The following is a 16,873-nucleotide window of genomic DNA, read 5'->3' as shown; positions in this document are numbered from 1 at the left end:
AGAGTTAAAGTTTGTACTGCTAATAGAATTAAAATATTATTGAATAATATTAAATAAGTTAATTAATTAATAAATTTATTTAATTATTAAAAATAAAATATATTTATTGCTATTGAACTGTTGTCCACCCATGATTATCCTCTAGATTGCATTGAAATAAAAAATAGAAACAAGAAAAAAAGAGTAAATAAAAAATATAGAAAATTTTATATAAATATAATTTTTATTATAAAAAATAATTATTTAATTAAAAATTAAAATACATTTCATAATACATTCAAATAAATATAAACATAAATTCTGATATAAATTATGACTTATTAATTAAAAATAAATAATAAATTTAACAATTTATTGTCTTTTATAAACAGATAATAAATTTAAAAATTTTGAATTAGATACGAAATTTTGTCAATGTCTTAGCTGTTTTGATATTTTTTTAATATTACTAAACAATCTAAAAATATTTTTAAAATTATATAAACAATCTAAAAATATTTTTCTAACTTTTTTAACATTTCAAAAACAGAAACGTTTTGATATTTTCGTGCATCGTGATTATTTTAATAATAAAGTAATAATAATAATAGTAATAAGAGGATTAGAATGATAAAATCTTATTAAAAGGGAAAACGGAATTTGGAGAGATTCATCTGAATTTCTTATACAAAATAAAGAATTTAAGATCGAATAAAGACAGCTTTCTGTTACAATAAAAACAAAATCCGTGTTATAATATAAAAATACTTTTTTATATCAAGTGGGGCCCACACTCCCTGTGTTGGGTATCAGTTGATTTGCTCCTGAAGAGAGTTACCCACTCGCTTCGGCAAAACGCCAGACCCTGAAACGTCCCTCCGTCGCTGCTTCTTCTTCTTCTTCGTCTTCTTCTTCTTCTTCTCGGTTCAGTTCTAACTTCTAAGTTCTCCCTCCGGAATGGGGACCTGTGCTTCGAACATGAAGCACCGACTATCGTTCGACTCTAAGCCGGACAACGTCGTTACTCCGTCACCGATTAAAGACAAAATGCTTCTCAGCGGCCACCGTCCCGGCGGGGGAGGGGTCACGGTGCCTGTTCGTGATTTCGGTATGATTCCGATCGTTCAATCTTCGTTTGCAGTATTTGTTCTCGGTTTGGTTTTCTGGTTGTTGATTTTGGATGTATTCGGTTCAGATTAGTGTATTCTGTTTTTATATCTGATTACTTTATTCTCGGTTTTGAGTTGGCGATCTTTTTTAGTTTCTTCACTTTTTGACTAAGTAATGATCAGAAAGGGCGTGGATCTTTTCCTGATCTTGCCTCTGAAATCTGAATTGAATTTAGTAGTGGTCATGCACTGCGTGCCTTTTAAATTTCCTTTATTACATGTTCGTGGCGAAAGTTTTACTTGTGAAGAAACCTAAGCCTAAATCTGTGTTAGCATATAAAATATTTAGTGAACAAATCTTTTTTATTGGGCCTATACCAGACATTTGATGTACTTGCAGATTGAGATCGTTATGCATATGCATCATGTCGATGCTTTTTTCTCTCTTTCTCTCTCTGTTTCTTTTTTATTTCTTTTCATAGAAAGCGGGTCCTCTTCCTACTACCTGTACTGGGTCAAATCTTCTGCTTGACTTAGATTAGGAAAATCATGTGGTTCTGTGAGACCACGTGCCCTTCCTTGCATCCGGTGCTAATCCTACTATTTGTAGGGCTGTAGGGGCACTAACAATTGAATCTGATTCTCCCATTCTATTTATATCCATAATAGTGTGAAAAGAAAGCCCAGGCTTCAAGGTTCTTTGAGAATGGCGATGCGGAGTTTCTTGTTGAAAGCTAATACAGAAGATATATTAGTATTTCTTCCTCCTAAAATATGGTTTTGAAGTGCTATGTTTATCTGAGACTAAAAAAGGGGTGAATGTGACGTTCAAATAAGGGCAAAATTTGTATTACGTAAGGCTCACAAAACCACCTCTGTTATGGGCATAACTTCATGATGTTTGCGGGCGGTGCCTCTCTCGGTCTTGCACTCAATTCTAACAAATAAATATTTTTTTTGGTTTCTCTTCCTGTTGGAAGATGTTTTTTTCAAATTCAAAAGAGTAGTGTTCATATTTGTTTATTTCTGTTAGAAAGTGACTAAAAACTGTATTTAAATGGTTAATAATTTTTTAGACCAGCTACATTGATGGCTCATGGAACAACTTATGTTATGGGCATAACTTCATGTTGTTTGGTTGACACCTCCTGTTACATATAAGACACTATAGACGGGAATCCGAATTCATTTGCTCTCTGAGTGCTTTGTGCTTTTATTGCATGGTTATGCAATTTATTGGAGCATTGGTGATTAATTCATGATATTGTTATAGCCATGGGTACAGGAACCCCTCTGTGGGGCCAAAGATTTTCTTAGCATTGATGTCTGTCCATTGTGAAAATTAGATGGCGGCAACCTTTGAGAATAATAATAACTTTGCAAGCTCGTAAGATTAAGGAACCCCAAGCTGGAATTTCTGATTAGGTCCTATTACTATGCTTCCCAATAACTTTCCTTCTTACTGTATTGTATTGGTTCCTCAAGTTTACCTTCTTTTGAAATGTCAGTGCAATGTCCTTCCATTTGCAGATCAAATTACTAATGTCCACGTGTAAATTTCAATTGAAATTGTGAAATAATGATAGCTGTTCTGCACCATGATTGTTCAAACTAAAAATATTCACCTACCAGAGGTTATTACCAGAGGTCTGTCACATACAATCTGGGTTTCATTGCTTCTTTGTGCTTTGATATCAAGCCATCCTTTCATTCTTCCTTCTCCTACTAATAACATTCTTGACACTGCTCTCCTGATCTATTAAATGGATTCTCAAACTCGATTTACATAACAAAGCTTACTTACTAACATTTTTGCTGGTTAATTAGTTTTTTGTTTTCTTCTCTTCTTGGTCATTTTTATATATTATTTCCCCTGCCTCCTTGCTCAGGAGGTGCAGGTTGGTATTCACTGCTTCTAGCGAGATGCATATTTTCCTTGAAGACGAGGTTACTGACAAAGAGGTTTTACAAAAGAATTCTAATCAATTTGTTAGTACTGTTCTACTTGCAATTGGATCCGACTTCTGGGAATCAGCTTATAGGAATAGATCATGATGGTCAACATCACTATTAGGATATGAATTTGCACTATTTATGGCATCTCTAGTGCAAGTACTTACTACTATAGAACTGTTAAAATACCACAATATTTGGTGTTACAATGACTCAAAATTTATCTAGAAAATATAGCATATAAAAGTTGCATAATATAGGAATTTTTAAGCTTTCTCAATTGTATGTATTTCAAAAAATGGCACTTTCACACTCACTCCTGCATTTGCTTCCATAACTATTTACTTATGCTTCTCCACTATTGTTTCTTGTTGAATAGAAACACAATGTTGCAAAATGGCAGTACAAAATTGAATGAATGACAATGCTACTGAGTATTAATGTATGAGGGCCTATCCTCTTGTTTCGTTGGCAGGTGGAAAAGAGGAGACTTTTTTTGATTCCCAACCCTGGCTGGAGTCAGATTGTGAAGATGATTTCTTCAGTGTGAAGGGTGGTAAAAATCCCGAAAAATGCTTACTGTCTTCTGGCATAATTGTTCCCGTATAATGCTTACTGTTTCTGCAGGTTTTTGTTCTTATTCTTTCTCCGATTGAGTTACAGTTGACTGTTACAGTTGACTGCCTGCTGTTTAGTAGTCAGTTCTTTGTCACAATAGGTGCTCTAGGATTGACTGTTTTGGACACTAGACTAATCCATTGTACTTAAGCTACAGAACAAAGGGGTGCTCATTTTGATCTTAAGAATATAAGCAAGGCCTAAAAGTGAAGTGGTTCTTTGATTGACTAGTATATATCAACGTGCAATTGTCCTGGTATTACCTAATTTTCTTCACCTGTATCTCATAGAATGCTAGGGATGGAACCTGCATGTCATTCAAAAATCTTTGTTCTTACACCAACCCACCAAAACATTCTTGGTGACTCATTATGTTGTCAGCATCAATCTTTTATTGTCATAATGCTGAATTTTACTTTCACTTAACGCGTCTCAATGCAGATTTTACCCCATCTTGTGGTAGCACTCCAGTCCACTGGAGCTCTACTGCAGGGTCTCCACGAGTTGATAGAGGCCTTTTTGGTGACAAGAAACCTGTTTCCACACTCGAACCATCCCCAACTGACAAGAAGAAAAAACTAGCTGAACTTTTTCGAGAGGGCTTAAAGGGTGACCAAGATGCTGACCAGAATGGAGCGAATGTAATGGGGGAAGCTAAGACGACCATAATTGGCCTCCCTCCAAGATCTGCAGATGGCACGCCTTTTGTATCTGGAGCTGCCTCTGCTTGCAGCAATGAGATTCCTGATGGAGTATGCGAACCGGACAAGTCTGTGCAGTGTTGTTTACCAAGAATGCATTTAAGCCGCAGCCTTAGTGAAAGGAAGAAGAAGACAAGACCACCTACAGGTAGCATTGGTTAATTACGATCTTTAATCACCTTTATTTAGTCCGATGTATATGATAATATGAAGCCACCATAATCTGAAAGCTCTGAGATTCCTACAAGTCATTTAAACTTGGATTCCATGAGAGTTGAGTAAATATAGCCTAATGAAATTGGTGTTAGCTAGCTGTAACAGTACTTTTGCATTCAAGAGTGTATAAAGGCCATGGAGAAGACCTCTTCTTGAAGCTTATATTTATGTTTTTCCTTCTGAACAATAAATATAGGGTCGGGTCAACTCTTAACTGGATAGCTTTTTCTTAGAGACAAGGTGAAATTGGCTTTTGTGGTGGCCAAGCCAAGAGCTCTTTGAACTGCTGTTTCTTTGTGCAAGCTACCTTTAAATGAGTTTTCGTTTTCAGTTCACCCACTCCAACTAATAACACTTGTTAATATGTATAAAAAAATTATTTAAAAAAATAATTGGTAATTTGTAAAAGTGTTGATAACCGCCCAAACTTATATTTTTTTTTTCAAGTGGTCACTTGAATTTTTAATTATTTCAATGGTACTATTGAATTTGTATTTTTAAGTTAATTTAACTTTTCTATTTTAATTTTTTTTCGTATAGTCATTTAAATTTTTCATTGTTTCTATTATATTTTGGAACTTATATTCTTAAATTAATTTAATTCTTGTATTTTGACGTAGACAAAGTATGACGTGTATTTTGTCTTCTCATTTTATTTTTTTACATATAAAAATATAAAAGTTAAATTAATTTAAAAATATAAATATATGAGTCTAATCAAAATAATAAAAAATTTAAATTGTTACACAAAAAAAAAGTTTAAGTATAAGAGTTAAATTTTTCAAAAATTAAGTTTAGATATGTAATTGAAATAATGAAAAATTTAAATTATTAAAAAATATAAAAATAAATAGGTAAAAATATAAATTTTGCCTTGATAATTTGTACAAAACTTGTGATAACATTTTATATTAATACTTTATATATTTATATTAATATTATATATAACATAAAATATTAAATTTGAATGTAAGAATAATCTTTCCAATCCCGCTGTAAAGGCCAAACTCTGACAAAGAGAGACTCCACCTCTGAAATGAGTGGTCTAAACAGGCAAATGAGCTGTATCCAAGTTCCCCTGTAAATTCCCAAACACTAACCACACGCACAATCATTTGCAATAATAATAAACACGTTTGCTATAACATGTTAGATAAGGCAATCTCTAACGGCTCCGCCATCTCCAATCGGCAAGCATTTATAGTGGTTCAAACTCAAATTCAATCTTCCAACACTGTTTGTCATCGTCAAGTCAAAAAATTGACAAAACTCAAAATTATTGCCAAGGCTGACGAATCCAACTCCGTGCCAAAATGCTTCACTATCTCCCTCCACCACAATAGCCATCAATACCAGAAAAGGGCTAGCACATGCGAGAAAGGCAAAATCGATCGTCAACAAAAGTTGCAGACGAGGTGAGAGCAGATCCAACGAAGACGTGTTGAACAATCAACGGAAGCGGTGGTGGCCACTAGTAGAAGAACAATATACAGAAGTGACGGTGGCCACTAGCAGAAGAATGATATATAGAAGTGACGGTGACAATCAACAGAAGTGTCGTTGGCGGCAACAAGCAGAATGGTGACGGGTCTTCTTCGATGATTTTGGGGAATTTTTCGACGTCTTCTTTGGCATCTTCCTGAAGCAGAACGACGAGCAGAGCTTTGTTGTGATTTTGAATAATTTTTATTTATTTATTTTTGTATTTGACGATTGATATTGTGTATTTGGTTATTAATTTGTGTATTTAATTATTGATTTTGTGTATATGTATATTTGATTATTTTATGTATTTAATTATTAATTTTGTTTATGCATGTATGTATCTGATTATTTTGTGTATTTTGTTATTAATTTGTGTATATATAAAAATTATAGATAAGGTAAAATAAATAAAATTAAAATTTATTAATAAATGAATGAAATATGGAATGAAGCAGAGAAAATAATAGGAAATCTGGTTAGAGCTCAATTTTTAAGGGGAAATTAGAATAAGAAATAAATTATTTATAATATAATAAAAATTGAGATATAAAAATAGGTTGGAAATGACGTTAAGGGCTATGGTATTACCCATAAACAAAATAGAAATGCTATTTGTATGCTTAATTTTACATGTGGATTCATGTATTAATATATTATATTGTATATTAAATTAATATAAATATGTAATATATTAATATAAAATATTAATTTAAATATTAAAATTAAATATCTAAATAGTATTATTGTAAAAAAAGTAATAAGATAAGATTGTAGATTGATTTTTTTGGTTATTTTTTGATTTTGTTGATTGAAGATAAGAAAGCAATAGGGAAGTGGGCTGGGCCCTCGGCCCATTCCATCCCACAGGGCATAACGTCAAAAGCCTCTCCCCTTCTTCAGGCGAAAGCTCTCACTATTCAGTTATGCCGACAAACATCTAAACCGCCAATCACTCTCTCTGTCTCTGTCTCTGTCAATCTCTCTCCCTCTCTCTATATACATAACATTCTCCATCTTACAGATGCGACTGGGATTCGGATCCAACACTCGAAGCAGAAATGGCGGAGCATAGCTTGCTGAGATTTGCTTCTCTGAGCTTGAGCTTCTTCCTGTTGGTGATTCAGCCTTATGAAACATTCGCTTCGAGCCGCGGGCGATCCTTAGGCCTGACCGCCAATAATTTCATCTTAGCCCCACCACCGACCGGAATATGCTCGGCGGCGGTGTCTGTTCATGGTTACGAGTGCCAGGAATACGAAGTAAGAACTTAATTGAACGGTTTGATTTGATATACGAGCTGTTCAACTTGTACGGAGAAGATGTATAGAATAACACGGGCGGTTTGTTTGAATTAATACTGAATCAGGTGAGAACAGATGATGGATACATATTAAGCGTGCAGAGAATTCCAGGAGGCCGCCGAGGAAGTAATGGGAAGAAGAATAAGCAGCCTATTCTCTTGCAACATGGCGTCCTTGTGGTAATTCGTTAAAACGCTTCTGTTCTTTTTTTATTTTCTCTCTTTAATTTAAAATTTGTTTAAAGAAAACAGAAAATTTAAAATGTAACAGCCAATACCATTCATGAAAAATGAGTCTTAGTTTTAATTAATATTTTATTTTTTACTAGTAGATGCATTGCGCAACCTTTAATATATATAAAAATAAGAATAAAAAGATAATAAAACAGTTTGATAAGACTCCATGCCTAAACCTAATATCATATGCTCCAATTGGGGCATTATAGGATAGGCTGAACCTCTTTTAATGTCTCTTTAAATAGAAGTAAATTTTTTGAATAAAATAACAAATAAAACATTAATCTGGTTATTATAAAAAAGTAAATATATTAGAAGAGAGTTGGGAGCCATCAAATTTAAATAATATTTTTATGAAGTTATTATATTTAATTTTTTTATATCAAATATAAGAAGATTATTTTATAAAAATTATAAATAAATTTTATATAAAAGATTAGGGGCACGCCCCCTGCCACTTAAAGATCGGCCCATGCCAGGGAATGAGAGGGGACGAATAAATTATTGAATTATTGTTGGCTTACTCATTGCCACTGAGTGTGAAACCAACTTTGCATATTGACATTGTGAGGAAAAAGGCCGAGCGGTTACACTTACGATATCATTTCCCTTTATCCCAGTCAACATGATTGCGTAGAAATTCTGCTGCATGCTCGCTTAATTATCTGCGAAAAGTAGTCTCGTATGGTAAACCCCAAAGTCACTTTCCTTCACGTGGAGAGACTAAGAATTAGTTGGAAGTGAATTGGTTCATGAGGCATTGATGATGTCACTTCGTCAATGTTATTTTTTATCACATGTAATGAGTAAGATAAAATTATATTAAGAAATTAAAATATTTTTTAAATTAAAATATAAAATAATTAAAATAAGATTAGGAAATATTATAAAATTTTTAACATATTATTTATTAAATTTTTTAAAATATATTAAGAGACATATAAATTATTTTTTCTTACTTATGAGCTTCAAAATAAATTTATTTAGAGAAAATAAATAAATTTATCTGAATAATTTAAAATAAAAAATTACATAATTTTTTTATAAGTATTATCAAATATATTTAATAAATATAATAAAAATTACTTTTATCTAAAATACTGTTCACATCGTACTTTTTCCACTCAAATCTTGTTTAGCTAAAAGGAAGGGTTCCTTTGAGAGTGACATCGATCTGCCCCAATCCGCCCGTATCGCCCCCGTGGTCCGGTGGGGTCAACCCTTGTCGATTGGATTGATTTTAGCAGGGGGCCGAAGGAGGATGATATTTAAATAATAAATATATTATATATAATTAAATATATTTATATTTAAATACATATTCTGATGATGGTTTTTGGGACCGACCACCACGTGCCACCTCTGCGACTGGACCTCGGGAATGCAACCTCGGACTTGGGGATGTCGGACCTCGGGTGCAGGACCTGCAAGACAATGGAGGACCGGGGCTTGGATCCCCCGGGGTGGACTCCGACGCTCAAATCAGTAGAGTAAAGCAAGTAGTAGTAAATGAGAGAGCTGTAGAGCTTGTCTATATCTGGCGAGAGTCCTTGTCTTTTATAGGCGAAACCGTTTTGGGGTACCCGAGATGAGCGGGCACGACCCCCGAGAATCCCGGTCAAGCTGGAACGGGTCTTGCGGTTCGGCCCGGATTTCCCGGGCTCCGCTCCGGAGTGTTGACTTGCCACGTGTCGGTCTCTCAGGTGGTCCGCGTGGCAGGTGAGACTATCAGAGCGTAAGGGTATTCTAGTAATTTCAGTTGATGCCACATCACTTGCCCCCCACTCCTTGGGCCGAGCTGAAAACCATGCTGGGTCGAGGAGTAGGTTGCCTGACTGTTGATTTTTACCAAGGCGCACGAGAGTATTTTTAAAATTGAGATTAGTGCTTTAAAACCTCATTTACTACCCTGAAATTATAGGGATGAGTTTTGGTTGGAGGGAATAATTCGTTTGGAAGGAAACATTGTCATTTTGAATTTTTCTTCCTTTGGGTTCCCTCTATATAAGCCCTAAGGCCCCACCCCACACTTATTATTTCAAGACAAGCATTCATCTCCTTGAGGTTAGTCTTTCCCATCCTCCTTTGCTTTTATTTTTTCTTATTTGTTATTTATTTATTTTTTATCTTTTCTTCTCTTTGGTTTTTTTGCTTTTTTTTTTTTTTTTTTTTTCTTTTTTAAAAATTGGGTTTTCCCTCGGCCAGGCGCCCCTGCCTGGCCGAGGTCGACCTGGCCAGGCCGCCTCGGCCATGGCCGAGGTCGGCCTGGTCTGGCCCGACCTCGGCCGCGGCCGAGGTCGGCCGCTCTCGGCCTCGCCAAGGCGAGGCCGAGCTTGCTTGGCCATGGCCAAGCTGGCCGAGCTCAGCCATGGCCGACATGGCCGAGCCAGGCCGAGCTCTGGCTCGGCCATGCTCGGCCTCGCCAGATCTCGGCGAGGCCGAGCCCCTCGGCCTGGCCGAGGTCGGCCAGGGCCAAGGGGTTCGGCCCTGGCCGAATCGGCCATGGCCGCCCCCCTCCTGCTCTCCTTCTGCAGATTTTTTCTCTTTTTTCCTTTTTTTTTTTTTTTTTTTAATATATATATATACATATACATATATAATATATATATGTTAGGGGTGTCCTTGGGTCGGCCATGGCCGACCCTTGAGACTTTTCCCCTTTTTTTTTTTTTATTATTTATTATTTCTTATTTTACTATATATATATATATATATATTTATCCTCTTGGGTTAGCCATGGCCGACCCTTGGGCTTTTCCTTTGTTAATGATAACAAAATAATCTTTAAAACGAGGTTCAACTTGACTAACCCGTTTCCTTGGCTCTTCTTTTTCGCAGGCGTGACTCGAGATTTCCCAAGCTAAACCGCGCCTATTGAGCTTCTTTTAGCTTGTGCTCGGTTGTGGTTTTCCTTCCCTGACCTTCTACATTTCTTTAATTCGAGAACGGTCCAGGGTTCTTGATCCTTGGATTGTCGCCACTCCCACGCGAATGAGGGTGTTGAGTTTCTTCCGGCAACTGGTCCATCTTCGTCTTGGGGACAGCCTAGGGCTCTTAACCCTTGAATATTAGCCACTCTCTCGCAGAGAAGGGTGTTAGGCTAGAGTTCTTCCGTGGCCATTAGTCCACCTTTGGGGACGGCCTAGGGCTCGCGACCCTTGGATTTTAGCCACTCCCTCACGGAGGAGGGTGTTAGGCTAGAGTTCTTCCGTGGCCATTAGTCCACCTTTGGGGACGGCCTAGGGCTCGTGACCCTTGGATTTTAGCCACTCCCTCACGGAGGAGGGTGTTAGGCTAGAGTTCTTCCGTGGCCATTAGTCCACCTTTGGGGACAGCCTAGGGCTCGTGACCCTTGGATTTTAGCCACTCCCTCACGGAGGAGGGTGTTAGGCTAGAGTTCTTCCGTGGCCATTAGTCCACCTTTGGGGACAGCCTAGGGCTCGTGACCCTTGGATTTTAGCCACTCCCTCACGGAGGAGGGTGTTAGGCTAGAGTTCTTCCGTGGCCATTAGTCCACCTTTGGGGACAGCCTAGGGCTCGTGACCCTTGGATTTTAGCCACTCCCTCACGGAGGAGGGTGTTAGGCTAGAGTTCTTCCGTGGCCATTAGTCCACCTTTGAGGACAGCCTAGGGCTCGTGACCCTTGGATTTTGCGAAGTGTTGGCCTTTGTGAGATTGCTGTTAGATGGAGAGAATCCGAAGTCTTGCCATTAGTCGTAAAAAAGAGTACAAAGAGGTTCGAGGAATTCCCCTCCTCATTGAAAAAACTTCCTTATGTTTTGGATATTCCAGGTATGCTTCAAGGACTTGCTTCCCATGTCTTTTAGTCGACATGCCCCCGGACTTAAGGATTCTATCCCCTGGTACGGTCCTTCCCAATTCGGAGTTAGTTTATTCGCGTCTCGAGGATGACTCAAGTCGAACCGTCACAATACCAAATCTCATGGCATGAAACTCTTAGCGTGGACTCATCGGTTATAGTACATAGTAATGCAGCCTTTCGAATTTACGATAGGTCTTGGAGCTCATCCACCCCCAGTGCGTCGTTTTCCTTCTCTCTGGGACGGTGTCTGACTTCGCTCTCGGAAGCGATCCCGAGTGGGAGACCTCCTATTATCTGACTTGGACTCAACTCTACCCGAACTCATGCCTTCTTGGTCAACGAAATCTTGGAGGTAACCCTGTTTGATAAGCTCCTGAATTTCTTCTTTTAACTGGATGCAGTCCTCTGTAACATGACCATGGTCGCGATGAAAACGACAATATTTCCTTTTACTTCGAGTGTTGGGTGGAGACCTCAACGGTGGAGGACGCCGTAGATAATCCTTATCCTCTAATGCCAGTAAAATCTCTGCTCGACTGGCGTTGAGGGGAGTGTAACTCACCGGGCTTCCCCATGCACCCCCAAAACCCAGGCGATCTGGAGCTCGGGAGGGGCGGTAGTCTGTCTTCTGTTCCACCATCAGCTTTTTCTTCTCCTTCTCTCTTTCCTTCTTATCAGGTTGTTCAGCCCGCTTTACCTTCATCACTTCTTCAGCGTTGATGTACTTATTAGCCCGGGCTAAGGCCTCTGTGAAAGTACAAGGTGGAGTCTTGGCTAAGGACTGAGCAAATGGCCCGGCTCTCAAGCCATTCTGAAGAGCCACCATTGCGATTCGTTGGTCAAACTCATCGATACTTAATGCTTCTTCGTTGAACCTAGCCACGAAATCTCTTAGGGATTCACCCTGGTTCTGCTTGATGTTCACCAGAGCCATGGAAGACTTTCGGTGGCGCTTCAAGGGAGCGTAGTGGGCTAAGAAACAGGTCTTCAACTCTTCCCAGCGGTTGATGGAACGATGGGGAAGGCAGGAGTACCAGGTCCGGGCGTGTCCTCCCAAAGTAGCCGAAAATGCCCGACACCACATAGCATCCGACCCCGATTGCACCAGCATGTGAGAGGAGAAAAGCTCGACGTGGTCATAGGGATCTGTACTTCCGTCATAGAGCTTGATGGAGGGGATACGAAACCTTTCCGGTGGAACCTCCGCCATGATGCCCTTACTCAAGGGTTGGTTAGAGCCGAGGTGGAGCAACTCTTCCTTTCCCTTCTTGAGTTCCTGGACTTGCTTCTCTAGGAAACGCAATCGCCTCTCCTGCGAAGTCCCTCTTTCTCGCGAGGGGGCAGAAGTGGATCCTGTCGCCTCGGAGGAGTGGATTTCTTGGCCCGTCTGGCGGGATTGACGAGGCTCTCGAGCATGAGGAGGTGACTGATGCTCCGCTCGCTGAGAGGGCACCTGCGAACGATGTTGTTCAGCCTGGTGTAGATAACCAGTCAGCAATTCAGTTAGCTGTTGGACCTGGTTTTCCAACCTGGTGAATCGGTCCTCCGGCATTGGATTGGCTGGAAGTGGTGAATTTTCCCCTTGCTGCGGGGCCTCTAGATTGGCTCTGACCTGGCTACGTGTCACGTCTCTTCGGGGAGCCATGTAATTAGTTATAGCTAGGAGTGAAAGTCGTTTGACACTCGTGGAAAGACCGAGGTCCGAGGTGAGGAGTTGAAGTCCGAAGCGTGAGGTAGGGAATGAAGAGGCTAGCGAGTTTGGACGTCGGCCCCACGGTGGGCGCCAAATGATGATGGTTTTTGGGACCGACCACCACGTGCCACCTCTGCGACTGGACCTCGGGAATGCAACCTCGGACTTGGGGATGTCGGACCTCGGGTGCAGGACCTGCAAGACAATGGAGGACCGGGGCTTGGATCCCCCGGGGTGGACTCCGACGCTCAAATCAGTAGAGTAAAGCAAGTAGTAGTAAATGAGAGAGCTGTAGAGCTTGTCTATACCTGGCGAGAGTCCTTGTCTTTTATAGGCGAAACCGTTTTGGGGTACCCGAGATGAGCGGGCACGACCCCCGAGAATCCCGGTCAAGCTGGAACGGGTCTTGCGGTTCGGCCCGGATTTCCCGGGCTCCGCTCCGGAGTGTTGACTTGCCACGTGTCGGTCTCTCAGGTGGTCCGCGTGGCAGGTGAGACTATCAGAGCGTAAGGGTATTCTAGTAATTTCAGTTGATGCCACATCATATTCTGACCCAGATAACTAACAACCGGATGTACATGTATAATGTATTATATGTATGTTTATACTTAGAGTGTGTTTGATTACACATATTTTTCATAAAAAATGTTTGATTACACATTTTTTATGAAAAATAATCAAACACTCTTAAGTTTTTTATGAAAAAATATGTATGATATAAGCATTTAAAGGTTCTTTCCATAGAATTCATTTTTTAAGGGGGTGAGGTGGTTTTTGTTTTCTAAACAATATTACCTAGAATTAAATTCTAAGTAATGCAATCGAACACACCCTTATTGTGATTCAATTTATTTATATAGTTATACATATGTGCGTCTTATATATGTGCAAAGCAAGCAGGGAGCAAGCTTTCCGTTACTGCAAAGCGGAGCAAGAAGCTAGCTGTAGCTTGTATTCTTCTGTATGGATGCTGCAAGCCTGCACTGGGACTGCAGGCAAAACAACAGACCCAACTTCCAAAGACGGCCGTGTAGCCGAGGCCGTGTGAACCATCCTATGCCATACGGTAGAGGCGGCTCTGTTTCCCATTTTCGGAAAAACGTTGCCCACCCTTTTCTAGTCTCGGCACAATGTGCGTGCATGAGTAGCAGTCGTAGGTAAACTAAGCTCTGACTTTCATCGGGCTTGGGGTAACAAACATGTTTTTGGGACTTTGAGACGGTCAAAATGTGACTGCGTTCATTAGAGATAAGGTCTGTTTTAATTTATAAGCATGGGCACATGATTTTGTCATTAGAAATATTGGCATAGAAAAGGGGAGTTACCTTTGCCTTGCAGGGTTAAAAAGACCCACGTGGAGAAATAGAGTGAAATTTTGCATGTAAGTCATAATTTACCATTAACTTGCAAGAATGTAAAATTGTCCTGCCCAATATTGATGGAGTACAAAACTTGAGTTGTACTTTAATAGTCAGTACAAAGTGTTGCAAGTACAGAAACATCTCCACACGTATAACCCAGGTTTGAGTGCTAAATATGTATCTATGATGCAGGATGGAATGACATGGCTGCTGAATTCTCCGGATGAATCTCTGGGCTTTATCTTGGCTGACAGCGGCTTTGATGTGTGGATCGCCAATACTCGAGGCACCCGATTCAGCCGCAGACATGCCACCCTTGATCCTACCAACCCGGTATGAAGTTTATTCTTATGTAAATATATCGTGTCTTTTGGAGCCCCTAATTAATATAACTTGATGTATGAAACATTAGCTTTCTATACTCTCCTGCCTTAATCTGTGACTGCAATGCATTACTCTAAGCATCGATCATGAAAAACTCTTGTTAAAGAAAGGTTTATGCTGTGATAAACTTGACAGGATTTCTGGAATTGGACATGGGATGATTTGGTGGCAAGCGACCTACCAGCAGTTCTTGATTTCGTGTTCAAACGAACAGGGCAAAAGATTCACTATGTTGGCCACTCCCTGGTAATTAAACATAGTACTGAATCACTCTTTGTTATTGCTTGAAAAAGCCAAATGCACATGAAATAATAAAGCGTGGATGAGCATGACATATACTCTTTTTCAGGGAACTTTGATAGCTCTGGCATCCTTCTCGGAACGGAAGCAAGTAGACAAGGTGAAATCAGCAGCATTGCTGAGCCCGATTGCTTACTTGAGTCATATGACTACTGCACTTGGAGTGGTTGCCGCCAAAGCCTTTGTGGGCGAGGTGCCTCTACCTTAAACTCCCATTCATAGGATCTTGTCTTCATCAATATTCAAGGAAAAAAAAAATGAAACGTGTAAAGAGTTTGCAGCCCCTCTAATCAATTTCTTTGTTGTTCACAGATCACAACCCTATTTGGCCTTGCAGAATTCAATCCAAAAGGGTATAGAACCAAAGCCTAAAGCCCCCTGTTTCTCATAATTTAGATAGCTCTAGTGCAATCAAGTTGAGCTTCCAAGTAGACTTGACGGTTATCTTTGCACTGATCTAACTAGAAAGTTTTCATTTTCTTTTCAATAGACAGCCCGTGACCAACTTTCTCAAGGGCTTGTGTGCTCAGCCGGACGTCCACTGCTATGACATACTAACTTCACTTACTGGTATTTATCTTTATCTTTTGAAAAAAATAACACTAGGGAAACAGAGTACTATATAAAGATTTCAACACAGAATATTGAATATAACTGCTATATATTGTTTAACATGATATTAAGCACGATTTGCAAATCAATGATGATTTTCCATCTCAAACTTGTGTTCTAGGGAACAATTGCTGTCTCAATGCCTCTACAGTGGACCTCTTCGTGAAGAATGAGCCTCAATCTACATCAACTAAGAACATGGTGCATTTGGCTCAAAGTAAGTCAATCTAATGTGCTAGCAAATCCTCAAGGAAAATTCGTTTTCATTCTCTTAAAACTGATCGTCTGCAGCCGTTCGAGATGGCATTCTGTCCAAATACAACTATGGAACTGCTACCTTCAACGGGCTGCATTACGGCGAATCAAAGCCCCCCATTTACAATCTCTCCAACATCCCCCGCGACCTTCCCCTCTTCCTCAGCTATGGCGGGCAAGATGCTCTTTCTGATGTTAGAGACGTGGAGACTTTGCAGGACGCTCTAAAGTTGCATGATCCAGCCAAGATAAGCGTTCAGTACGTCAAGAACTATGCTCACGCCGATTTCATAATGGGGGTCACCGCCAAGGACATCGTCTACAACCAAATCGTTTCGTTTTTCAGACACCATTCCTGATCACTATCGATTATCACCTTCACTCCAATGTATTGGCACAAATTCTAACTTTAATAATGAATCAGAAACAGGGTAATTAGTTCTATTTTCATCTTGTTTCTAGTTAGGAAGAATGATCAGTATAGGAAAATTAATATTCATTCTAAACATTAAAGTTCCTTCTAGAGAGCTTAGGATTTTCATTCAAGTTTCCCAACCGACTACCAACTTTCTTGGTTCAATATTTCCAACCTACTCCGCAATATTTCCAATCCCTGCTTATCTGGGTTGATGGTAATGTTGGTTAGGCGGCAACAAGCCCTTAAATACGTTAATTTCAGGAACAAATACTAATTATATACGAGTGCTATTGAATGCAAGTCCACAAACATTCACCCAACTCTTGTTGCTTCATAAGCCTGGTTCTTGTGGATTATGTGATCTGGATGACACATGCACATAGCGTAGTTTCAAAGGCAAGCCTACACGACCCTACCGGGTTTGCTTGG

At 39.5% G+C, this 16,873-nt stretch overlaps 2 protein-coding genes across 2 annotated transcripts; both read left to right on the top strand.

Annotated features, from left to right (window-relative positions):
* The first annotated feature begins 815 nt into the window (after positions 1–815).
* On the top strand, positions 816–4,738 carry LOC127803055 (uncharacterized protein At3g27210-like). Its single transcript, XM_052339061.1, has 3 exons — positions 816–1,087; positions 3,517–3,597; positions 4,101–4,738. Exons 1-3 carry the CDS (start codon positions 937–939, stop codon positions 4,520–4,522), a joined length of 654 nt encoding a protein of 217 aa, XP_052195021.1. The 5' UTR covers positions 816–936; the 3' UTR covers positions 4,523–4,738.
* Positions 4,739–6,957: 2,219 nt separating this feature from the next.
* On the top strand, positions 6,958–16,800 carry LOC127803033 (triacylglycerol lipase 2). The gene is made up of 9 exons (XM_052339032.1): positions 6,958–7,320; positions 7,428–7,541; positions 14,668–14,808; positions 14,995–15,105; positions 15,209–15,352; positions 15,472–15,512; positions 15,650–15,729; positions 15,893–15,988; positions 16,063–16,800. The coding sequence occupies exons 1-9, from the start codon at positions 7,120–7,122 to the stop codon at positions 16,383–16,385; spliced, it is 1,251 nt and encodes a 416-aa protein (XP_052194992.1). The 5' UTR covers positions 6,958–7,119; the 3' UTR covers positions 16,386–16,800.
* The last annotated feature ends 73 nt before the right edge of the window (positions 16,801–16,873 follow it).

The sequence above is a fragment of the Diospyros lotus genome, chromosome 6, assembly GCF_014633365.1.
Source record: "Diospyros lotus cultivar Yz01 chromosome 6, ASM1463336v1, whole genome shotgun sequence".
Lineage (NCBI taxonomy): Eukaryota > Viridiplantae > Streptophyta > Magnoliopsida > Ericales > Ebenaceae > Diospyros > Diospyros lotus.
The sequence above is the reverse complement of the archived record's forward strand: the minus strand, read 5'-3'. Positions and strand labels throughout refer to the sequence as shown.

Excerpts from the sequence above, each read along its gene's own strand:
- LOC127803055 (XM_052339061.1), top strand. The coding sequence starts at position 937 with ATGGGGACCTGTGCTTCGAACATGAAGCACCGACTATCGTTCGACTCT. Across the intron at positions 1,088-3,516 it reads GGTGCCTGTTCGTGATTTCG|GTGGAAAAGAGGAGACTTTT; the intron begins GTATGATTCCGA and ends TTTCGTTGGCAG. Across the intron at positions 3,598-4,100 it reads TTTCTTCAGTGTGAAGGGTG|ATTTTACCCCATCTTGTGGT; the intron begins GTAAAAATCCCG and ends GTCTCAATGCAG.
- LOC127803033 (XM_052339032.1), top strand. The coding sequence starts at position 7,120 with ATGGCGGAGCATAGCTTGCTGAGATTTGCTTCTCTGAGCTTGAGCTTC. Across the intron at positions 7,321-7,427 it reads ACGAGTGCCAGGAATACGAA|GTGAGAACAGATGATGGATA; the intron begins GTAAGAACTTAA and ends ATACTGAATCAG. Across the intron at positions 15,730-15,892 it reads CATACTAACTTCACTTACTG|GGAACAATTGCTGTCTCAAT; the intron begins GTATTTATCTTT and ends CTTGTGTTCTAG.